The 24,787-nt window shown below is 41.3% G+C and overlaps 1 protein-coding gene across 5 annotated transcripts; it reads left to right on the top strand.

Moving 5' to 3' along the window:
- Positions 1 to 360: 360 nt before the first annotated feature.
- On the top strand, positions 361 to 23,767 carry usp19 (ubiquitin specific peptidase 19). Of its 5 annotated transcripts, none has more exons than XM_085393629.1 (26): positions 361 to 704; positions 1,723 to 2,113; positions 6,508 to 6,636; positions 6,867 to 7,003; positions 7,246 to 7,776; positions 8,782 to 9,166; positions 10,323 to 10,479; positions 10,580 to 10,651; positions 11,174 to 11,289; positions 11,630 to 11,853; positions 12,090 to 12,282; positions 12,702 to 12,835; positions 12,949 to 13,107; positions 13,220 to 13,330; positions 13,439 to 13,549; positions 13,653 to 13,754; positions 13,874 to 14,014; positions 14,097 to 14,215; positions 15,117 to 15,260; positions 16,181 to 16,572; positions 16,670 to 16,780; positions 17,006 to 17,222; positions 18,125 to 18,277; positions 18,445 to 18,611; positions 18,722 to 18,897; positions 20,455 to 21,770. In XM_085393629.1, the coding sequence occupies exons 2-26, from the start codon at positions 1,888 to 1,890 to the stop codon at positions 20,737 to 20,739; spliced, it is 4,692 nt and encodes a 1,563-aa protein (XP_085249755.1). In that variant the 5' UTR covers positions 361 to 704; positions 1,723 to 1,887; the 3' UTR covers positions 20,740 to 21,770. The 5 variants fall into 5 exon arrangements, with proteins under 5 accessions (XP_085249755.1, XP_085249753.1, XP_085249757.1 ...); XM_085393627.1 differs by having other exon boundaries at positions 11,624 to 11,853; XM_085393631.1 differs by lacking the exon at positions 20,455 to 21,770 and adding an exon at positions 22,943 to 23,767 and having other exon boundaries at positions 362 to 704.
- Positions 23,768 to 24,787: the final 1,020 nt, after the last annotated feature.

Here is a 24,787-nt window from a genome sequence, read left to right as displayed (position 1 = left end):
GCAAAACCAAAGTTACATACATTTTTCAGGAAAAGACAAACAGACAAACTACTACGTACTGTAGTCTAACAAGATAATGGAGACCTATTTGGGACAAGGCTTACTAAATCTAGACCTCTGTCCTTAACTTCTGTGAGAATATTGGTGCACAAAAGGATGTCGTGAGCGCCATTAAATGTTGATTACAGAGGCTCTCGGATGCTCCTTAGATGACTCGGAAGGTTTTCAGTGTCTCGAACATTTTTTTAGACATCGGAACAATATAATAAATGTGGTATATAATAATCAAAAATCGAGAAATTTAATCTAATGCAGATTGTTACAGAGCGAGAGAGAAAGAGAGAGAGATCACGTGAGCATGTCAGCCAGGAAGTGACCGTGCAATCGTTTCAGGTTTGGCCGGTCAGCGCTGTAATTTCCTCCAAACAAAGTAGGACTCGCCCCGCAGAGGCCGGATGAAACCAATGGATTGAGCAGGATTTCTGCTGTTGTATTTTGTTTGATTTTCTTCGCAATTGAAATGTGAAGAAATGGGCCCTGGTTAAAGGAAAGAAGATTCTAGAAACACCGTGGACTACGGGGTTTCGAGTTCGGGTAGGAGCATAGCGGCCTGCGGCCGAGAAGGGAGCTTTAGCAGCCGGGCAACGAAAAGAAGTCGCTCGCTATTGTGTGTTAAAACGGAATTAGCATCATAATAAATCCCCGTAAGTGTCATGTTGTTACGTTAATATGAATGTAGTGTTTTAACTGCTAATGTTCGTCAGGTGTCACGAGATGTCTTGTCTTATTTGTTTAAATTGAATAGCCGTACCAACCCGTTTGGTTTGAGCTACCGCTAGCGTGAGGCTAATGACTTTAGCTGCTCGGAGCTCTGTAGCAGCGCTTGATTAGACGACCTGCCCGGCGCTCCGCTGGGGCACACGGTAATGGAGATAAACTACAGCCATTAAAACATTACTGGCGGTATGCGAAAGTAATGCCACTGTTTACTACTGCCCCGAGAAGTCAAAGCAGCGAAATTAGATACGGTATGTACATAAACAATTGTTACATTTCGCAGTGTAGACCAGGTACATCAGGGTTACGGTATTATGTTACTCTTCTGAAGGTTAGCAGGTTTTTTAAAGAGAGTTGCCAAAGCATGACTTTGAGAATATAAGGTTAGTTTGAAGCCTCGTGGAGACCTATGTGCATGCTTCATTATTTACAGGCACATGACAGCCACGAACACGTGTGCCTTAAAATAAACGAACCTATATAGTCTGCTGGTTATTGGCTAACTTACAGTAAGTAAGCTAACTAGCTTGATAAGGGGAAGCTCAGCAATACGGATTAATAAACAGCGGTCGGCTATTTAGTAAATGGTTTGTACTGAACGCTAACTAAAATGGCTGATTTATCTGTTGTCCTTTGTTTGTCATTTTACTGTGGGCTAGCAACTTGCGGTTGCTATGCTAAGGAAACGGAGCAAAGCTCAATGTCCGACTGGTTCAGTCGATGTTATGCTCAGCCATATGCTTTTTGTTGTAAGGCACAATAGTCATGTTCTTTTTCAGCATTGCTGTTATCTGACACCTGCTCTACAGCAGGTCCCTGTCTCTGGATGTGTGCATGCGTTTGCTGGTGTGTGTGTCCTACTCAAGTCCCATAGCTGTTTGATATTCTGTTACATCTTGTAAATTGCACATCATGATAACTGACAGTGAATTGTCTATGCTTTAGGTCCCCATCCCTCACTAGTCTTCCTGATTCTGTTCTGGGAGAGTTCAGACCAGCATCATCGCCAAGATAGCCGGGCCAGGCAGGAAGAGGCACACCTCAGATCCAGACCCCAGCAGTGGTAGTGACTCTGGCGACGGGCGGCCTGTCAGTGCCAAGTGCCTGAAGATGGCCAGCAGCGGCAGTAGTGGTGTGGCCGGGAGTGAGGCGGTGGGCCACCGTGGTGGAGCTCAGCAGAGAGGAGGCAGTAGCAGAGAAAACGGCTCAGACTTGCCCTCCAGTACGAGTAAGAAGAAGCAGAAGGACAGGGCCAACCAGGAAAGCAGAGAGGCCAAGAGAGCGGCGGCAGCAGCTGCTGCAGCCGTGGATGGGGTTATTGCAGAAGTCAAGAAAGGTAAGAATTACAAAAAGTGTCCCAGCTACACGCATTTTTACATTATTTTATTTTTTGTGGATGTCTACTCTTAAAATGTGGGTAAATGTTTTGTTTTGAAAGGTAACCATGTAGCCTCATCCCCTGTAGCGTGTCCCTGGTATTTTATTTTTCCCTACATGAAAGCTGGTTAGGCCACTTGTGTTGCTTTGGTGTCATTCAGCTGCTTTTCCATGGAGTTTGTCATCCTCCTGGTGACTCAAATTCCACCATCTTGAACTTTAGCTAGTGACGGTGATTGTGGTCCCTGTTCTGCTTTGTGAGAGATTCACTGTAAGCCGGAGGGTTACTCAAACCACAGCCTGTGGAGAACTGGTTCATTTGTTTGCTGTGATCAGTTATTTTTGTCAGTAATTATTTCACTTCATTCTAGATGCACATTAAAAAGCACATTTTTATTATGTCAACAAAGTCCTCTGGGTGAGAGACCCTCAGTGATCTAGAGACAAAAGCATCTGCAGCCAATCAGTAATCGTCATCTTCTTTCTTCTGGTTCCTTTAGCTGATCCACCACAGCAGATTATTTTGCCTCCATCTCATCCTGTCCTAACATTCTCCTCTGCCACACCAGTTCTCTGCATGTCCTCCTTCACCATATGCACTAAAGGCAGAAACACACTAGTGATCTAGATTTACCTTTAGATGAAGCAGACAGACCAAAGTGCATGGCTGTAGTTGAAAGAGGTGTGCTGATTTTATAACAGAGAGCAAGACAAAATCTTCATAGCAAACAGAAACATAACAAAGAAATTGTTTTATGCTCATTATTTTATTTTTTATAATTAATGAATAGTACAATTGTAGCTGAGATAAATATACAATTTGTTGCTTGGCCCTAGTTTGTGTCCTTAAATCAAACTCAAAGGGCTGTTCCAAGAACCCCCTTAAATCACCTGCCACCTACACTCACCAGGTGCAGGCCAAGGCAGTGGAGTTAGAGTCCTTAGGATATTGTTGAGGCATTTATCCCTTTGCAACTTCTTTATCGGATAAAACAGTAATAACAGCAATAAAATATTAACTACAACTACATTATATGAATTTGGTAGCACACGTATGTGTAAATGTAAATGCCCAGCTTTTAGTTTGTCATCATTTTATTTATTTTGCAGTACTAAACTTTTTTCTGTGTAGTGGAATAATTTTCACAAGAGAGTTGAAGAAGACGGAACGGGTTAAATGGAGTGGTTGGAGATGAGTGTCAGGGTTGATTTGTGACAGAAGGAATGTGAAAGTGAAAGAGTAGATTAATAAAATAGTAGTGAGACCTGCTATGATGTATAGTTTGGAGGTGGTAGTACTAACAAAGTGATACAAGACAGAATTGGAGGTGGCAGAGTTGACAGTCTTTGGATTTTCTTTGAGAGAGAACAGGATGGGCAAGATTAGGAATGAGTACATCAGAGGGAGAGCTCAAGTTCAGTGTTTTAGAGACAAGGCTGAGGTGGTTTGGACATGTGCAGAGGATGGATAGTTTTGATTATAAAGAGCCTCACAGAAGCAATGACAATGTAACAGTCTGAGACTCACCATCTTCTTCTAGTAGATACTGAATATAATGTGTTAAAAGATGAAGAAAACGTTTTATGCTTTCTGGAATAACATAATGGAATACTTTTCCAGTTTAAAGGTTAAAACAAAAGCAGCTGTAGTTTTCTTGTCTGACCACTGAAGGATTTATTTGAGTCCACATAATCTTTGCACAGATTTGTAAATTAGGTTTGTGGTTTCTTTCTTCTTGATGTTTCTCCTTTTCTTTTTTCCTTTTCCTCCATCATTTATTTGTCTTGATCGAGCAGTATTAATCACTTAACTCTGTTACAGTTGTGAGTGATTTTGTCCCTGAAGGTTGAAATGCTAATGCAAAGCTTCTCACATTTTCCATAAGCCCTTGATCAAATAAGCTATTGATTCACAGTGCTTTTTCTTTCCAAAGTCTATAGTCTTTGGCAATACCTGTAAACTATACACGTGAGATTCGCCTGCCTTTTGTTTTACTTGTTTTCTGTATTTGTACTCGTGGATTTGGACTCAAAGCATAGATACCTCCCTAGCAACTAAAATAAGCACCACAGTAATAGAGCTGTAATCTGCAACAATTACAGCTCTATTACTGTAGTGCTTATTTTCTATTCAATAACCACTTTAGTCCAGCAGTAACAGCTTTTTGGCCAGTAGGGGGAAGGAACATAGTAGAAGATTGTCCCGTTTTTAGCACCTATTCCAATTGCCAATTGCATTTACTCTGTTCGTCTCTGATTTGGTGTCCATCGTGTTCTGATCTTCAGCATGTGTGACTACCATATTGTCACACATTTCGATATGTTGTTGTTGTTGTTTTAAGCCTGCATAATTTGATACTAATAACAGCTTTTAAAGGTGATATTGGATCTCATGTTGATGTGAACGTAGTGATACAGCATTTACCTGATCATGTAGAGCACAGCTCATGCCTGTAATCAGTGCTTTGATTATATATACTTGGTCGTGCTGGAAGTATTGTTTGCAAGTTATCTTAGTGGGTCTCATCAGACTAGACTGTGTTCAGGTCAGTGCGGCTGTTTGTAGTGTTAATAGATGAGCTCTACTCTGGCTCTGTTTGGTTTCTCATGAGACTGAATGTGAGAACATTTGTCTTGCTGGTCCTCTTCTTCATAGTGAAGGGATGTTATTCTAGCTGAGATACTGCCAGATACTCAACCAGCTGTAGGCTTTTCATGAAAAGGCACCAGTAATTTTTTGATATTATTCAAAACCCACAATCACCAACTCTGTTCAGTGATGCAAAGCAAAATGTATTTGGAAACAGCAAATTAAATCATTTCATTTTTTATTCATTAATAGTATTACAGTGTGAAATGCTATTTAAGTTGAATTGGTTGACTCACTTTAAATTAAATGTAATTTAATGTTCACAACATTCATGCTGGTAGTTGATCTAACCGTAGTGACAGTCAAAATGAGTTTACCTTAAACCAAAAGCTACTTTATTAAAAATAGATTTTGAGAAGTTATTTTTTTTCCAGTTGCTAGTTTTGTAGATCTTTCTAAAAGAAACTCTTGCTGCTTGGCAGCCATCTTTGAAATGTTTTGGGGAAAAATAAATTGGGAAGAAAATCTAAACTTCACTTTGAGAGTATTATGTGTGTTAATGTGTACAAGTCAAATATGATGACATACTGCAAAAAATAAAAAATAAAATTCTACACACGAGCAAAGTTTCAGAACCTCCACACAATACTCGGTGCTAGCATAATCGGCGTCTCCTCTCATCCAATCAGAGTGCTTAATAAGTTCCGTACTATTTGACAATATGGTTACTTTAAGCCAAGAAAAAGCCAAAGTACTGTTATCTACAATTTTACTAAGCCCACAATTGGACTTCACAAACAACACTGCAACAACATGATTGGCTAATATCTTTACTTTTTCAGATAGTGATTGGCTCTTGTTAGCTTGAGCAGGACAACTATGGGCTCTTAACAAATGAGAGCTCTCCAATTGATTTCTGTTCAAGAATCTTTGATTGCATGTCTGCTCCTTTCATATGTATATATATTCTGGCTGTAACAGTCCACTGTTGCAGTAGTGTAATTTTAATTATACTGAGAATTCACAAAAAAAATACACTTAAACACACATGTTAAGTGTTTAAAAAAAACAAACAATTTGTCACAAATGTCAACAAGTTTATTCCTGTCATTTGAGTGGCACAGCTACACTGGTAATCTGACTGTCACCAGCTGAAGGGGATTGAGTGTTCCTTGTGACCTTTTTGGAGTGATTCAGTTGGGGAGAGATTGGATGAGGAAATGAGTGTGGGAAAGTTGAGGCTTGAAGGCTGGGTGCTATGAGCCTTGTGGTACACGTCTTCTTGTTTCTTTCTTTTTGTCCACGTTAGTGTGTTGAGTCTACATTTGAAGAAGTGGCTCGGTAGCATGCAAATGACTTGATGATTTTCCTTCTTGCAATTGTTTACTTGGAATACAGTCTGTGTGGGGTGGATAATTTTAGATGTCCCATTTGTAATTGCTGAGTTCACTGCCTTCTGTCTGCCTCGGTCTGTCCGTGAGTGCTCTAGACTGACCCAGTTGAGCATATGAGCGCAGTGGTCTGTGTGAATGCGTGAGCATGTGCATTCAGTGTGTTTTCCTTTGGGTTCATTGTACTGATGCCGTGCTCTTCATTGGTTTTTACTTTAAAATTTCCTTTTTAACCAGAGGATTTTTTTTTAGTTTTTACGTTTTAACAGGGTCACTGTGGCTCAGGCTGGAGGCTGAGTGATCAGGGTGGAATAATTTTCAAGTTCCTGCTCATCTTTAAAACTCATATGCCTGCTTCTTTGTTTTTTCAAGATGTGTTTGTGGACTGGAAGCAGAATGTCAACGAAGTGACTGTCAGGCTGCGCTGTGGCGAGGGGGTGCAGAGGATAGAGGACATAAACACCACCTTCACAGACACACACTGCAATGTGGATTTCCCAGGTAATTCACAGCAAAGTATAAAAGTGGAGATCAAAATAGAAGCTGGGTCAGTCATAAAATATAAAACCACAAAAGTACATAGCTGTACAGTTTAGCCTTCAAACTCTGGAATTTGGACTTTAAACTTAATCCTTTGGTTTATATCTTGGATTTATTGCAGTTATTCTATTTGAAATGATACTGTAGGTAGAGCTGTGGTCTATTAAAATCGGTGCATTCTCATTCTTCAGATGGACGGCAATGGAGCTGCCAGCTGCAGGAGGAAATCGAGGCCTCATGTAGCAAAGTCCAGTATAAGGAAAAGGGAGGCTTCCTCCATCTCATCATGCACAAAAAGATTCCTTTCCACATCTGGCCTTCTCTAAAGGTGAGTCGCATAAAATTGTTCATCGCTCATTCAAAACAAGTTTAAAAGAATATTAAATTAAACTGAGGTAAGTATGCTAGCCTGCAAGCAACACACTGTACTTGTTATAAGGGATCTGCACCACGTTTAGAAAAACATTTTGCCCAGACGTGACTGTTATTTAATCTTTGAAGGAGAGTCTTGCACATTGAAGCTTTAAGTAAGCCCTGTGTTTTTCTTCTGGCTCCTCTCCTCTGCTTTAGTCAAATAAAAAGAAGGAGGCAGTATCCATAGAGACCAAACCAGACATGAAGCCCGTTGCCTTGGAGTCATCAGAGAAAACTCCACATCTCCAGCCCCAGCCTCCCTCGTCACCTGCACACAGCGAGTCAAGACGCGGTGTTAGCAAATCATGTGTCAAACGCAGCCTGAAAACTAAACTGACGGGTGAAAAGGCCACTACGGACTCTGCAGGTGTTAAAAGCACAGCTGGAGATGGCTCCACCACCAGCAGCAAGCCTGTTACCGTCACGAAAGCAGAGCAACCGCATCAGGAACCTAGTGCCAAACGCACAGTTGTACGGCTGCCTAAGACCTCTAAGGACGCTGCATCAGCCGACCTGCCATCTGTGATGTCTACAGCAGCTAACGGGAAATCCACCTGTGCCCACCTGCCCGCTGGTCGGAGCCCACAGACGGAACGGAAAAGTGGAGACAACAGATCTGAGACTCGTGGCAGCGGACAGAAACAGGGAGCAGAAGCAGCTGCTTCCACCCTTACCAACAGAACTCAGGTGAGATTAGCTATAATATTGTGATTTATAATTCAGTTTCTTTACATGCCCTTAAATAACTGGATACAGTTGACTTACTCCAGTAAGCTGAGCTGTTAACTGTCCTGTAAGCAAGAAACCTGCCAACTGTTAGAAAAACTTGATTCCTCTGGCAGGGAAATAAAAAAATTCACAAACACCAAAACAGTGTGAACACACAACGGTAAAGAGCTGTCTGTATTGTACTATCTCTATTTTACACAGCCACTTAGCTACCCCAGCAACAGTATTGCTGTTTTCTTTTATTGTGTTTATAGTCACACACAGCTGTCAGGCGGATGTGACGTATTCTGAATGAGCCCAAAATCATGCAGAACCCAATAAATAGAAATAATATATTTCCATATTTAATAATATTTAAAATGATTAAACTTTTTTTTTTTTTTTAATTTAAATAATTTCCCAACTCTGACTCATTTAAAGACTAAAATTGCAGATTATTTCCACACATCACCCAGTACTAGGATTTAATTCGATTACAGCCAGTAACACCATCTGCCATGTGTGGGCTCCCTTTTTCCAAGTGTCCCTGGAGCTTGGGAGAGATTTGTAATTTTATGAAATATTTTTACACAACATACTAACAGATGCCATCTAAACCTGTCACCAGACAACAGCCTGCCAGATAAAGAGCAGTAAGTGAGACATGAGAGGACTGTCTGCTCATGTGTATTGGCGTGTTTTCATACAGCTAAGGTCACAAAAGTAACTTTGCAGATACTTTAGATCTCACTGGATAATCAGCTGTATATGGCATCCTTTGTTTTTGGTCACTGCTGTAATAAGAGGACTAGAGGGTGCTGTGTATACCCTCTCAAATGTGAAAAATCTGTAGCTCATAGATATTCATTTAGTCTCCTTTTCCTATGGGGACTTTGGGAGTGAACGTTGCTCTTTCATTTTTAAAATGTCTCCTGTTTTGTTTTTGTTTTTTTTAAATGTATTAATTTATTTGTATTTTTTCAGTTGGCTGAGAAGCAAAACCAGTCATCAGACCAGTCTGGTGCAACAACACATGTCAGTGTGAGCCAGCCAGCAGCTCCTGTTAGCACCAGTGACTGTGTTAAACCTGTCGCCTTCAACAAGGAAATGAATTCGACTTCTCCCCAAAGGCTGGGAGACAGAACAGACTCTGAGCCAGCTGGAAAACCTGTTGAGCAGGAATCAGAGCAGGATCCTCTGATTTGTCAGCAGCTTGGAGATATGGAAGTGGTACCAGTAGAGGCGATGGGAATGCCAGCCAAGCAAAGCCAGCCCCCAGGTGTTGCCCAAACGAAGAGCAGCTGTGACGATGAGGAGAAGCGGGACCAGTCGAAGGAGGAGCCGCTACTGGAAATGAAGCAACTGGATGGTTAGTTGTATATGGTGCTTAAATGCGCTTCTGAAAAAGGTTAAGGGAACAGTTTAACACACAATCAGTCAATTTCGGGGACATCGGTTTGCTCAGTGAGGAGGTGTAAACCATTGGGAATCCATTTCACCTGCTTTGGTGCAAACAAAAGGAGAGCAGATGCACTGGAAAGGCAACAAGAGGACCACTCCAAAAAGGGGAATGTTTTTGCATGTGGAAGCCAAACCATTGCTCTTTCCTCGTCCCCTATTTGCTGATTTTTCTCTAGCTTTGCTTTTTGCTAGTAACCTTGTCACCAGCGACAGGTCATAGTACCTGTAGTGCATTCATATTGGTTGACAAGCCAGGGTTCTCCGTTAGCACAAGTCCCACTAAAGACCCTCATGCCACACTCATAGTGTCTGTTTTGACAGTTTGGTTAGAAATGTGTACAACCCTGTCCAGCTGTCCTTGAGTAATGGATCATCTCTTGGAGTCTCATCCATTCTTAAGACAGTGCTGGGAGGCTTGGAGAACACTATCATAACAGCACCAATGTGCTAATCTGGGGAAGCTGGACTATCCATGCAACATGTACTGTGTCATGCTACCAGTGCAGTGCAAAGACAGTGGCAAAAAGTAGAGGTAGAGGAAAAATCAGTCAGCTGGAGTAAGAGAGCAGTGGTATACCTGTAAAACCAATCACTTTCTTAGGTTCGGTTGTTGCCTCTACGGTGCACTTGTTGTTTTTGCACAAAAGCAGGTGAGATCATTTCATAGGTTGATTCCCCCCCCCCCCCCCCCCCCCCCGTTTGACTGACTTTGTTATACTGTGATTATTAAGTGTAATATTTATTTATTTATTTAGCGTATAATTGAAGGTGAAAATAGTAAATTCCAAAATTTGGCACCTTCCAAAATTCTCTTTTAGTCTCACTAACTTTTCTTCTTCTTGAAACTGGTTTATGACCAAAGATCACAACTGCAACATATAAATGCTGAAAACATTTAAAATCTTTGGTTCCAAGCCAGCTGTGAGATAACCTTGGCTCTCAACCAGGACCTGTCCCGCACACCTTAAACACCTTTCCTGGGATCATATTAGGCATGCTATTCAGATGCACAAACCACCTCAAATAACTTCTTTTTGTTAATACTTTGTCCAAACTTCCCACAGCCCCAGAGCCCATGGTAAACCTGCAGTATGTGAAGAATGATTCATATGAGAAGGGCACAGACTTGATGGTGGTCAATGTTTACCTGAAGGGGATCTGCAGGGATACAGCCAGAGTCATCTTCAGGGAACAGGACTTCACCCTCATCTTCCAGACAAGGTTATGACCATGAATATCTACTAATAAAGCATGTGGCTTCCTTTTGGCCAGTCTCGAAAGAGCAGCGAGTGATTGACCTTCCTTTGGCTTTCCTTTACAGTGATGTCAGCTTTCTGCGGCTTCATTCAGATTGTGGACCGAACACAGTCTTCAAGTGGCAAGTCAAACTCAGGTACTGTTGGAGTTTGCTTGTTCTTGCTTAGAAACCAGAATCTTAAAATGAGCAGGTGAAGAGCGCAACACCGGAATGTTTTTCTGTGTAGATGTGTGGGCTAACTGTACAGATATACTGAGCTGTTCCAGGAATCACGGCTAGCTTCATCAGTATCTAACTAATTGGAACAGCCTAATTAGCCATGAAGAAACAAGAGTGCTAAATCACTAGGGTTAAATCAGGGCAAAGACATCAAACTTATAAGGTAGAACCTGTCACCACATTTAAGGAAACTTGTGGAATCAAACTTCCTTATCTGTGGTTTCTTTTTACGGGTTTAAGCACTCGGCACAAATGGAAGTGGTGCGGACAACATAAATATGTTTAATATCTGGAATGTTATAAATGTCTTCCAGACATTACGTGATGAATAACAAAGTGGGAATGTTGCACTGATGACATTCTCGTAGATCACTCACCTCCCTGAACTTCTTTTTGCCTTTACAATCTGACCTGTGTACTCTCCTTCCTGTGATTCAGGAATCTGATCCAGCCTGAGTTGTGCAGCTACGCCTTCACTCCCTCCCGTCTGGACATCACTCTGAAGAAGAGGCACAGCCAACGCTGGGGGGGCCTGGAGGCCCAAGCCACACAAGGTCTGCTGCCAGGCTTCTACTTGTCAACATTAGATAAAGTCTTTGGTTTTGTTCTGCAGGATTTTTGGACATGATAATCCAGAGAAGTTCCACAATAAAGATGACCAGCACTTATTGCTTGAATTTAGGGCAGTTTGTTGTCTTTTGTTAGTGTTTTTTCTTTACTGTTTGTGGTTGAGACAAATGCATGTGGGTTTTTCAGGTACAGGAATTTGACCTCTGTAACGTGGCATGTAAATGAATATTGCTGCAAAACTATATTTATTATTCCTGTCACATCTCTTGCTGATGAGCTTCATTTTCTAACCACAACCTCTATTGTCCTCTGTTTAAGGTGCAGTGGGTGGCGCTAAGGTCGCTGTGCCCTCCAGCCCTGCCTGCATGGAGAAGAGCCAGCCAGGCAGCAGTCAGCACAACCTCCCAGCCAAGGAGGAGCCTCCGCGGGTTGGGGAAGAAAAACCCAAGGCCCCAACCAGAGTGGAAGATGGGGGTTTGGACTCTGTGGCTCCACGCACAGTCTCTGAGCACGTTGCTATTACCAAGCCAGAGCCTACTGTTACCATGGTGAATGGATTAATGAATACCCATATAGACTTGAAACTGTGTACCGTACTACTATTGTTATATTGTTTTTACTTCTAGTGGTTTTATTATCATTTGGTCCACGTGTGTCATAAGAGCTGACAGCAGCAGAGGTGACACCATAGAGTCTGGATGAGTGAATAGTTATTAAGTGAGGCTAATAAAAGTACAAATACAAACATATACAACTAGAGTAAATGACAGTGTGTGTTTCCCAGCCTAAGCCTACCTGCATGGTGCAGCCCATGACCCACGCACCTCCGGCCAGCAGCGAGCGCCATGAGGAAGAGGAAGAGAAGAAGGTGTGCTTGCCTGGTTTTACAGGGTTGGTCAACCTCGGAAACACCTGCTTCATGAACAGCGTCATTCAGTCCCTGTCCAACACCAGAGAACTCAGGGATTACTTTCATGGTAAATAATGGATTTACTCTTTTTACCTCTTAAAAATAATACAGGAATACATTTATAATTCAGCACTGTTTTAATAAATGCTGCTCTAATGCACACCCAAAGGGATAATTTACTTCATCTTTAATGCTGTTGCCAAGAAGAGCACCGTGTTGTTGGGTTTTTGTGTTGAAAAGTAAAACAGGCTATGTTTTATTATGGCTTTGGTACAACGTCATGGCCCACAGGGGCAGGCTTAATGAGTGCTCAGGAACTTCCACAGGATTTATCTCCATTAGCTACAACTGCAGAAGTTTGTGGACTTGAAGCATTTAGAGCACTGAAAATCTGGGTCACCTAGTTCCTTGGAAACAATGTAATTCGCCAAAGGTTGATAGAAAATATTATCTTTTTGCATTCCTGTATTTTCTGTTTCCCCACAGACCGAGCCTTTGAGGCAGAAATCAACTGCACTAATCCACTGGGAACAGGAGGCAGGCTAGCCATCAGCTTTGCTGTGCTGCTCAGGGCTCTTTGGAAAGGAACGCACCACGCCTTCCAGCCCTCAAAACTCAAGGTACAAAAGCGGCACCCTGAGATTTTCCTGAGATCTTCTCCTCTTCTACAGCAATTTTTCTCTGGAAGTTTTCAATCTGCCTTCATTTTCTCCATCTGTTTGCAAACACACAGGCAATTGTGGCAAGTAAAGCAAGTCAGTTTACTGGTTACGCCCAGCACGATGCCCAGGAGTTCATGGCATTCCTGCTGGACGGACTCCACGAGGACTTGAACCGCATCCAGAACAAACCTTACACAGAAACGGTCGACTCTGACGGGCGGCTAGACGAAGTTAGTTTTCTTCTTTGGCTAATGTGATGAGATTAAATGGTAACTGTTTCCTGCTAGAATTTTGTCAAACCTTGACCTGATGTTTTGTTTTGTTTTTTTGTTGTTGGTGCAGGTGGTGGCAGAGGAAGCATGGCAGAGGCACAAGATGCGGAATGACTCCTTTATAGTAGATCTGTTTCAGGGTCAGTTCAAGTCCAAACTGGTGTGTCCCACATGCTCTAAGGTAACACAATAACACAATTTTTCAGTCCCCCACCCCCCACCCCCACCCCACAAACACACATGTTTGGTTTCTGTTTATTGACATTGACATCTCTGTCCTCTTTTTCAGGTATCTATCACCTTTGACCCCTTCCTCTACCTGCCCGTGCCGTTGCCACAGAAACAAAAGGTGCTCTCAGTTTTCTACTTCGCTAAGGAACCTCATAAAAAACCCATCAAGGTAAGATAAGAAACAGCTTTGCAGTTCTGCATCAATTATTAAGTGCTGAAATTCAAAGGTGTCTCTTGTGACCTGTTAATGAATATTCATCTGTATGTGTCAGTTTTTAGTGAGTGTAAGCAAGGAGAGCTCCAGTACTGCTGAAGTCCTGGAATCTATTTCTAGAAGTGTGAGGGTCAAACCCGAGAACCTCAGACTGGCCGAGGTTAGACATTTTAAAATGTCCTTTAACAGTGTCGTGGAAAGGAGGGAGAGTTGTATAATACCGCAGACATTTAGAGGTGACTTTCTCAAGGACACTTTTTCTCTTCCCCCCCATCTCAGGTGGGAAAGAACCGCTTCCAGCGAATGTTCCTGCCTACCCACTCCCTGGACACAGTGTCCTCCTCTGACATGTTATTCTGTTTTGAGGTGCTTTCCAAAGACCTGGCCAAAGAGAGAGTGGTATTGTTCAAAGTGCAGCAGGTATAAATCTCGCTTTTACATTTTGAAAACCTGTGAAATATGTGACTACAAATATTTTAACAGCCTTGTGTTTGCTCTGCAGAAACTTCAGGTCCCCAATATCCCCATCTCCAAATGTGCTGCCTGCCTGAAGCCTCCGGTGTCTGAAGAAGACAAACTGAAGCGTTGCACTCGCTGCTATCGCGTTGGCTACTGCAATCAGTAAGTTTTCCAAAACATGTTTTTTCCAACTGTAAATAGCTGATTAAGAACTTTCCAAGGGATTGCCTGGAAGAAAGTGACTCCCATATCATGTTATTAATTCAGTCGGTTAACTTTTCTATGAACATGTGTTGCGAAATCAATCAATGTAGAGCAGTGACACAAACCACAGAGGCCCAGAAGAGTGCAGTCAAACAATGAGTTTATTAACACACAGGAGAGAAAACATCAGCATATGTCTTCTGCCAAAAATACACAGAGAATGGTTTATATATCATCAGGGTTTGACGCCCCCTCTTGCGTTCTATAACATATTTTTGTATTTCTAAGAACATCATTTGCATCTTGTACAGACAATGAAACAATTTTAGAGCTAAAGTCAGACACAGAAGTTCCTCTTTCTAACATCCCAAATAAGGTGATAATTTCAGGCCCTGGAGATACCCGTTGACTTGTCCTCCTGTTGACCCATCTTCTGTCACCTGTTACTAAGTAAACTCAAATGCCACAGGTTGCAACAAGAAGCTGAATACATTCAGGCCTTCGCTCAAGCCTGTTCCTAGATTATATGTACTATATGTATTATAAGCGTGTAGCGGCCTTCTATGTTCTAAGTCTTTTACACAATAGATTGTGAAGTCATAGCGCTTCACAAAGCTTGAAACCTTCAATAAACTGAGACTGAACATCAACTCTGAATGAGCACAATCATGCAATGTGTATGAAATACTTCTGGCTGTACCTGTAATAAAAGGTTAACATGGTGGAATTAACTTTAATAAACATCTTTAATACAATATCAAATGCTATAAGAAATAAATGATAAAACTGCAGATTATATGTTAGCAATAAAATTTCTGTACTTCCTCACATGTTAACTCTTCTGCTCTTGTTTCTCCAGAGTGTGTCAGAGAACCCACTGGCCCAACCACAAAAGTCTGTGTCGACCCAACACAGAGAACGTGGGCCTGCCTTTCCTGGTCAGTGTCCCAGAGTCTCGACTCTCATATTCCCGGCTCGTCCAGCTTCTAGAGGGTTATTCCAGGTACACAGTCACTTTTATTTCAAAGTCATCGTGTTCGATTTACTAATATTAAATTTGCTGTGACGTGTCTGAATTAGAGATGGTCCTGGGAATTCGTTTTACTTGATTAATGGAAGAAAAAACTCAAACTACTTGACGATTCTAAAAGTATAAACAAAGACAAGGAGGTAGCGGATGGTGTCTAAACAAATTCTTCATGTATGTAAGGGCCATTTGTAACTGTTAATCACATTTTTAATAAACTGTTCATATTAAATGCTGCTGAAATATGCAGCAAAGTTTGCTACCAGCATTGTTTCTTTGTATTACACGTCTGTCTACATGTCTGTGGCGTAAAGTACGCATGTCTGACAGTCTTCTATTCATTTCAATCTATTTGACCTTTACTTTTCCTCTTTTTCTACAAATATTTATTTATTTGCTTTTCATCTTTTAACACTTGGCTGCTCTCTGGCCCATTCCATATTCTCTCATGGAATAAAGAAGTATGATTTTTATGTAGGTGTTAGCAAATCCTTTTCTGTCATGCTCCACTGCTAAAGCTCAAAAAGTCATTAATAAAGGATTCTAGTTTACTTTTATAAAATGATTTTCATTCAACTTAGTTTCTCTATTTTCCTTTTTTCCCCTGTCACTGTCTTAATGCTGGAAACTTGAGCAATAATCAGATCCCCCTGGCTGTACTTTGTATTTTCTCTGTGCCAGCTACACAGATGGATCTGTGAACACCCAGAAACATTTTTGATGCTCAGAGTATGACAAAAAAAAAAAAAAGTTCTGAATGTCTTTTCAGTCAACGCTTGTGCTTTTTGATGTAAAATAATCAGAGTTTAATGTTTATGGCATTTAATAATGAATATTATGTGAACATACTAAAATGTGAACTTTTAGTATAACCTTTACTGTCTCTCTGTGTGCAGGTTTTCAGTCAACGTGTTCCAGCCTCCTTTCCAGTCAGGCAGAACATCCCCTGAAACATCACAGTCCCGAGTAGACCTCCCTCCAGTGCCAGCAGGCTCCCCTGACGGTCCTGGACTGGAGGATGAAGCTGTGGGTGGTAGCAGTACTGTAGGAGCAGGTAACTTGGAGCTGGAGAGCCACGCTTCGCTGCCTGAATCCCAGGCAGAGTATGCTCAGGCCTCAGCCATCCACTCAGGGGACTCGGAGTCCCTCTCCTCTTCCCAGACGTCCCTCTCCACCACACGGACCACAGATTCAGGGTTCTCCGAGTCACTCTCTTCTGCTTCTTGTTGCTTTCTGGACCCTCATGCTGAAAAAGAGACGTCCTGTGAGAAGGCTGTGCGGCCAGAAGGTAAATGTATTGTACAGATTCTTCATTATTTTGGTGATTTGCCTTTTTTTTTTTTTTTTTCTTGCCTTCTTATTTAAACTTCTTGAACGTTCTGCAGCTGCAGTCGCAGGGTATCAGCATCCGTGTGAATCTGCTTCAGGTCATGCTAGTCAGTTCTACATCGCTCTGCTGGATGCAAACAACAAGGAGCAAAGGCTGGATGAGAGAGGTACCACCCCACTTTCTACAGAACTGATTTTCTTTAGTTTTATTCTTTTCATTGCCATATTGGGTTGATTTAGCAAGATATGGTGCTAAATTGAAAACCTCTTCAAGACTTTTCTGTCATAAGATGCGTTTTGACTTTTTCAGGCTTCTGAGGTTTAGTGTTACAAAAATAAAACAGAAAAAGTTCCACACATCAATATGTTTTCCTCTATCAACCCGTCTGCAGAAGATGCACTGGCAGATATACCTGACGATGCAACCCTGGAGCTGGTGTGGAAGAACAACGAGCGTCTAAAGGAATATGTGCTGGTGAGCTCCAAGGAACTGGAGTACGAGGAAGACCCGGGTTCTCTGAGTGAGACGGCCAGAGCGGGACACTTCACCCTCGAGCAGTGCCTCAATCTTTTCACCAAGCCAGAAGTGCTGGCACCTGAAGAGGCTTGGTAGGAGTCTTTAAGAAATGAGCTCTAAATAATGTAGCATCGATTGTGATTCTAGACGTGTAGCTCTTTTTCAGGTTATTCACAAATTCCACTTTGTCTGATGTAATTCTAAACTTGGTGAACATACCAAGTGGTAAATGTGTCTAGCCTGTGTAACAATAAACTCAGGTTTAACTTTCTCTTTCCCACTCCCAGACAGCAGCGACTAAACTAGGAGACATCTTGTATACAAACTTCAAAAAGAGGAACTAAACTTAACACTTAAACCAACAACCTGGTCTGTAGCTGGATAGTGTCAGGGCTCCAGATCCTGCATAGACATTCAAACAGAGGCTTTTATTTGTGTATTATTACATGAGAGAGAGAAAGAAAAAGATGTTGATACATCGAAAGGGAAAAACTCAGTATACTACAGTTACATACACTAACAAAACAAACTGAGTTTGGATAATGATGCTCTCAGGTTTTTAAACAATGTTCAGAGGTCAACTTTTATGGGAAAGATCTAGAATTTATACCTGGGCTAGGGGAAGAACTGGTGGCAACCAGTATTTTTATTGTTTATTTCACAGCATTATTCTTTAGGTACCACAGTCATTGCAGTAGTGATGGTGACGATAATAATCCAGTAGACTTTAAAAATTCTCAGTTTCTGAGTTCAAGTTCAACGCTGAATCATAGTGAACATAAGTAAACAGGTGTCTGCTGCGTAAAATTGGATTAGGACATAACATTTGCCCAGTACTTTATTACTCTACACTGTGCTAAGAGATACATTAGTGAACTTCATAGTTGAAACTTCTTAAATGAAATTCGGTGCAGGCCTGACGTGAAAAGTCTTATTCGATTATTCTGTGCATTCGTCTCATCAGCTGGTCTTTATCTCTGCTCTCTGTGTTAAGGTACTGTCCAAAGTGCCAGCAGCACCGTGAGGCCTCCAAGCAACTGTTGCTGTGGCGTTTGCCCAACGTTTTGATCATTCAGCTCAAACGCTTCTCCTTCAGGAGTTTCATTTGGAGGGATAAGATCAATGACATGGTCGACTTTCCAGTCAGGTCAATACAAGCTAAATGTTTTTGTATCCTAATTTTCACATCATTTGAATGTTAATGAAAAAAAGATTTGGTCAATTATTTAGCTAAGTGTGACTATTATTAGTAGTAATACTGTATCATACTATACTGTATTTGTTTCTATAACATTAGCCTCTCTCGTCTTTCAGGAATCTAGATCTAAGTAAGTTCTGTATTGGCCAGAAGGATGAGATGCAGCAGCCTCCTATCTATGACTTGTATGCGGTCATCAACCACTATGGAGGAATGATAGGAGGCCACTATACTGCCTACGCTCGCCTGCCAAGTGACAAGAACAGCCAGCGCAGTGATGTTGGTAAGTCTGATCAGTGGCATCTGTTTTTATGTATATGGAAGTTATACAATAAGTTCCACTCTGACATCTTGCTACCACTTATCGGCCTCTCTTCCCTCCTTGACTCTCAGGCTGGCGTCTATTTGATGACAGCACCGCGACAATGGTGGACGAGAGTCAAGTGGTGACGCGTTACGCTTATGTTCTGTTCTACCGGCGCCGAAACTCCCCAGTGGAGAGGCCGCCACGCTTCCTCAGGCCTGTAGGTGCAGAGTCGCCCACTGCTGCAGGAGCTACTGCCAGCCAGGTGAGAGAGCCATAACAATAAGACAGGAAATTTTTCCCACAGCTAACTTAGAGCTCCTGTAGTTTTTGTTTTTCTGGTTTTTTGGGTGGGGGTGAGTGAACTGTCACTGTTAGTGTGGTTGATGGGCTGTAGGAAGATTTTAGCTTGGGTCAGTGTGGTTAATGAGGGAGTTGTACATGTTTATTCCTTTGTACATTGTATCGAGTCCATCTGTCATTGGGGTTTGGGATATTAATAAGTGTCACACTAATGAGGAACTGGCAGTACTTGCCAGGTGTTAAGAGACAGGCCTGTGTGTTAAATCTCTCTGAGAACTGCTGCTTCTGTTCAATTAGTCTTGACAAGAGGAGCTTGTGCTCTGACATTGTTAATGACAAACAGCCCAGTGGGTTTATAATGGATGGATCCATCATGAGACACACTGTTAATCTCTGCAAAGCTCAGATGTCAAGTGGCATTAGCTTTGTGGGTTTTTTCTTTTCCCTTTTTCCCACTACTTGAGTGTAACTGCTTTTGAGGTTTTTTGTGGGGTTTTAAATATCATTCCCTATCATTAATAAATCTTGCTGTTGATCTGGTGGACAATTGAAAAGCGGGAAATACACATTATAAGCAATTTCAGTGTGTATTGTAAGTGATCTTGCTTAGACATCCAAATCCATATGGGTATAAAATTAAGTGGAGAATGGCGTCTGGACTTCTTTAGGTTGCTTGAAGACACAACTTAAAGAAGTCCAGACGCTTTTCTTTCCAAGCTCCTTAGACTACGATGACCTGGATGACTGAGAACCTTCACAGACATAAGTGGAGAATGTATAATCTGCATTTTATTGTCCTTTTTCATACATCTTGGGGGGCACTCTGATATTAAAGGATTCCCTTGTAAGTAAATGAACAGCTAAATAACGTGAGTGTTTTTAGTGGAAGAGTATTGTGTTTTAAAGACTTTATATTCACTTTTAAGCTGTTTTTCATTCCTGTCCTCCTTTTTGCTGGAGCATTTTAGCCATGTATTGATCAGTGAGACTTTGAACCATTGAGTTGTCTTTCCATGTGAGCACAGTGCAAATGATATACAGATTATTTATTAAAAACTGACTTCATGTCACTGCCGGATGTGAAAAACTCCACTTTGTTCCTTTGGGATAAATGCTGCACAGTCTTTGTTCAGTTACTTTCATTTCAGAAGCTGTCAGATGAGATTTCAAGGCTCAGGCTTAAATTTCATATCAATCTCACAAAATTTGCTTAAATTGGTAAGAATATACTATGTTACAGTGTTTCCAACAAAATGGTTAAAATATACATTTCTTAACCTGGGCTTTTAGTAAGAAGAGCTTGAAGATGTCCCTTTATTTTCTGGCCCCTGTAAATTTGATTCCCACTTAAAGAACAATCTCCTCACTGTCCCAGTTTCAGTAGAGCACACGTGTCATCTCCGTACAAATCACTATGCTCAGCAAGTACACACATTTGGAGGTTTCTCGTGTAATCGTAGTATTTGTTAGAACACGCACCTTTTCGCAGAAGCTGACACAGGTTTCCCGCCAATCGCAGGCCTCTCTAATATGGCGGGAACTGGAGGAGGAAGACGACGGGCTCGACGAAGGGCCCCGTGGACTGTTCCTCTCTGCGCTGCGGCGACACCGAACACAGAGAAACAGAGACGAGGAAGAGGAAGATGGAGCCGAACAGTCGGTGCAGCAGCACCGCAGGCAGAGGATGTTGGACTATCCCGACGACGACTGCGTACGATACTTTGTTCTGGGCACGCTCACTGCAGTGCTCGCTCTGTTTGTCAATTTGGTCTACCCTCTTCTTTACAAAGCCACCTGGAGCTGAGTGCTGGGTTTACGTGCTGGACCGCCCCTGAAATCAAAAAAGTCTGTTTGTAGAAACGAGAAGAGATGTTTTTAGTGTTTTTCCAGTAAAATATTTGTGTTCTACATAGCACCACAATACCTGAAGTGGCTAAACCCTTTAAAATACTCGGCACTACTTCACATATTAAGACTTAAACAGGCTGATGTTAAAGTCACAGCTGCTGACTCTTTCATCGTGAGAGACGCTAATTTAAAGCTGCAGGAGAGCTACCCCCACACTGTAATGATGTACTGGGTGTAGATTTCTCACTACATTACCTCTGCATTGTTTTAAAGTGGCTTCAAGCTCTGTACATTTCTAAAGAAAGTTTCAGTTTTTATTGTCACACTTTGGGTAATAATTCTCAGATGATCAGCCATGACAGCCTTAATTATACATTGTATATGTGGAGTTGAAGCGCAAACCCTGAAAGCTCTTTTGGAGCCTGTTTAGATGCGTTCAGGAGTCAGATAATTGTGTAGGATCCTTTTTAAGATGCTTATAGGAGCATTATAGAATAGCAAGGACCCACTGAAAAGCGCCTTTTGTTTCCAGTGCACTACACTCATAAAAGATCAACGTGCAGGATTCGGGGCCATCTAGTGGTGAGGTTCCAAATGGCAATTAACTGAATGCCCATTTCTTTGGAGCACCTATGCAAATCTACATTATAACCGTTTGGGTCTTCCCGTCTGTGTGACTTGAGAGACATCTGTTTATATTTGCAGGTGTTTGTACACTAATGAAAACAATGATTAATATATTCTTATAGAGCCCCATAAATCCTACACATTGGTCCTTTAACAGTAGAAATGTATGATGGGTGGAAAATGTGTTCTTGAAGAAGAAAATATTAAACCTTATTGTATGTATATGTATGTGTGTGTCCGTGTGTGTAGCTGCTTTTAGTTTGTATTCTGAAAATTAAGAAAAATGAATTTCGGGGCCTTTTTAAAATTTCTGATCTTGTCAAGACAACATGTCCTCTTTTACATGTACTGTAGTACACTCTAATTATTTATATATATATATATATATATATATATATATATATATATATATATATATATATATATATATATATATTTTTTTTTTTTAAATTGTGTGTTTATTGAATACCTCTAAGCCATAACTGCTTTGAAAAGTTAAGGGGTTGTGTTTTTTGTGGGTGGTGGGGACTTCTTTCTGTTCATTTGTTTTTGTTTATTTTTTAGCAGTTTGCGGCTAACTAAAGTATATTCAGAACAATAAAACTATACATGTTTGTCCGCCCCTGAATGTAATGTTTATAAATTGCACTGCTTTAAATGGAGTTAAATTCTGAATGATTTGGGAGCTCTAAAGGACAGTTACACATGAATTGTTCCTTACTTGTAAGCTATAAGCAAAGGTATTTTTGTAGAGCCTTCTTTAAATTTAAAATTTTAAAATATATTTATTTATTAATAATTCCGTTTAGCAGCTTAAGTTGCTGGACGACTTCATCCACAGCCACTAACTGTTTGCAAGTGTTGTTGAGACTCCACACCGTCCACAGATCAGTTCTTTGCTCTGCAGTCATCCCGTGATGATCGTGTGTGAGTGTGTATTTGGGTCTCAGGGAAACCTCTGGTATCAGGTCAGAGTACACCTGTATGTGCTCTGCCTTACTCAGATCACCATCAGACTGTATACTTGATCCAGACATATGCAATTCTCAAGTCTTTATTCTATTTTTTTTTATTTTTTTTATTTGTCTACAGTGTTCTTGATCTAGTTTGTCTAATTTGTCTCCTCAAATCAACTCTGTAGAAGTATTTTAGGGGGCACGACCTCCAAGTGCTGATTGGCTAATGATTTAATGGACTTGACTGATAAAGTTATCTTTGTGTGTGAGTGTGTGTTGGGCCTAATTTAAAAATGTTAATTGCAAAAGAACAATAATCATAACCTATATTTTGATGCCTCTGTATAATATTACCGAGTTATTGCAAGTAGTGTATTGAATAGATCATAACCTATTTTAATTTCCATGCAATAATGTATCTCAATAACTCCACCTGAATGCTGCTTTCTAATATATAAACTTTGTGAAAATAAAATTTCCATCTGTTTATGGTCTTTGTGTGTTTCATGCCCACACATGAACACTCTGAATGCTGAACCAATGTGATTTAATGTGAACGCTTGGTTTATTTTGCAGGCCTCTAGCCAGTCGCTATTTGGGACAGATCTGGATGCCGAAGGACCGCCTACGCTGACCCCTGAGGTACCGTCTGACCTCTTTGCCCACTCCGGCGAGTGTGCAGCACCATCCTACGGCAACATGGAGGAAGTGGACTAACAAGTATGAGGGCTGATGAAAGAAAGGACAGGAGAGTGGAGATCCATGGAGGTCCCCCAAGTGGGAGCAGCTCCTCGGCTGATGACGCATCTGTCGTCATTGGTTACACCGGCATCTGAATCAGGTGTCCGGGGGGTGCAATGCAAAAAAATCTGCAGGTGGTCTGAGGATTTGACTGCACTCACTTGAGACAGACCTTTGTTAATATACTCACATTAATAGCCATTGAAAAAGACTTAACAAGTTACATGTGTAGTTTTATTCATTCAGTTCATATGGGGACACTTATGATCTAAGAGCTCCTGTTAACAGTAGCAGTAAGTAGTAAAGCAGCTGCTAATGGAGTTCCGCCTCCACCACCTAACAACCACCTACCAGAGAGAGGGTGTCCACGCACCAAAGCACCTTGTGGTCTGGTTTCAAGCTAAAAACCGGCTCTTGCTAACATTAACCAGACCTGTGGTCGATTATTAGGGGATATTTGGACACTTTGATGATTGTCGTAATATAAATGTGTTGTTTGTTTTTGTTTTTTTCCTTTTAAAGTTTGAGTTGCCTGGTTTGATTTGTTTGTGGTGGTGTATTCAAGATGGACTGGAATTGTAGCATCACATTAAGGAAAACATGAGATGGTGCTGACCCACCTTTTTTTTTTTTTTTTTTTTTTTTAAGTGTTTTGTTTTTAATACAGTGAGCACACACTTTTTCTGTCCCGTTGCTTTCTAAACTTGATTTAGCTTCACTTTCTCTAGCTTTGTTCATTTTTTTGTACTTGTTTAGTTTTTTCATTCCTGTGGATGCTTTGTCTAAAGGCTTCAGTATAAATTGAAATGTGCATGGCTGCATGTAACCCGAGCCCCTCGTCAGATGTACCCTCACCCCCTCTTGCTGCGTTTCATTACTTCTGTTTCCTGTAAGTTGTCTAGCATCATGTTCTCACCCTCCTTTGTAATGGACTGCGTATATAATGTGGGGATCATTAAGAATGTTGCTGTGGATGCATATAAATGGTTAATATAAATAAAAACAGTTTTGAGAGTTAAAGACACCGGTGCCTGCAGTCTTCTCTCTGTGCATAAACGGCAGGCTTTGAGCGAGCATTGCGCCAAAAGTGAAACTCGGTTTAGACTTGAGAAAAAGAATTGTTGATGTTCACGAAGCAGGAGATACACAGAAGATCTCTACACAGGAATGGACTATGAGGTTGCAGACCAAAAAAAAACCAAACTCCACTGCAGAAGAGACCTTTAAGTCAGTATACAGTATGTGGAGGACAACCTGGAGAAAGATTCTGCAGTTTTTTTAAATCACAGAGACGACGTATGTTTGGTGAATGAAGGGAGAGCAGCGTCCCCACAGTGAAACCTGGTGGTGTTGTGCTGTGGGAAAGTTTTAGTGTGTGGAAAAACTGGGTGTTGGTCGTCACTGTGTCTTCAAATGTAACGATTCAAAACGCGTGTTGCTCTTTTGCTCTTCTGGAGGTGGTGAAGAACTAACTCCAGAAGACCAAAGTGACTGACTTGTCTGCCATTGAAAATGAAGTGAGGTTAACTGAAGACCAAGGTCTATACCAGGAAACCATTACATCTGAGAGAGTTTCCAAAGAAGAATGGGCTAAGATTGCTCAGGGAAACAACTGCAGTCTGTTATTCAGCAAAAATGAATTACAGTCGACTATTAGCAACAGGGGGCTGATAGTTTTGA

The sequence above is a fragment of the Rhamphochromis longiceps genome, linkage group LG20 (genome assembly GCF_057381845.1).
Source record: "Rhamphochromis longiceps isolate RC_006_pf linkage group LG20, R_longiceps_female_GT1.1, whole genome shotgun sequence".
Classification (NCBI taxonomy): Eukaryota; Metazoa; Chordata; class Actinopteri; order Cichliformes; family Cichlidae; genus Rhamphochromis; species Rhamphochromis longiceps.
This window is presented reverse-complemented; position numbering and strand designations above follow the sequence as displayed.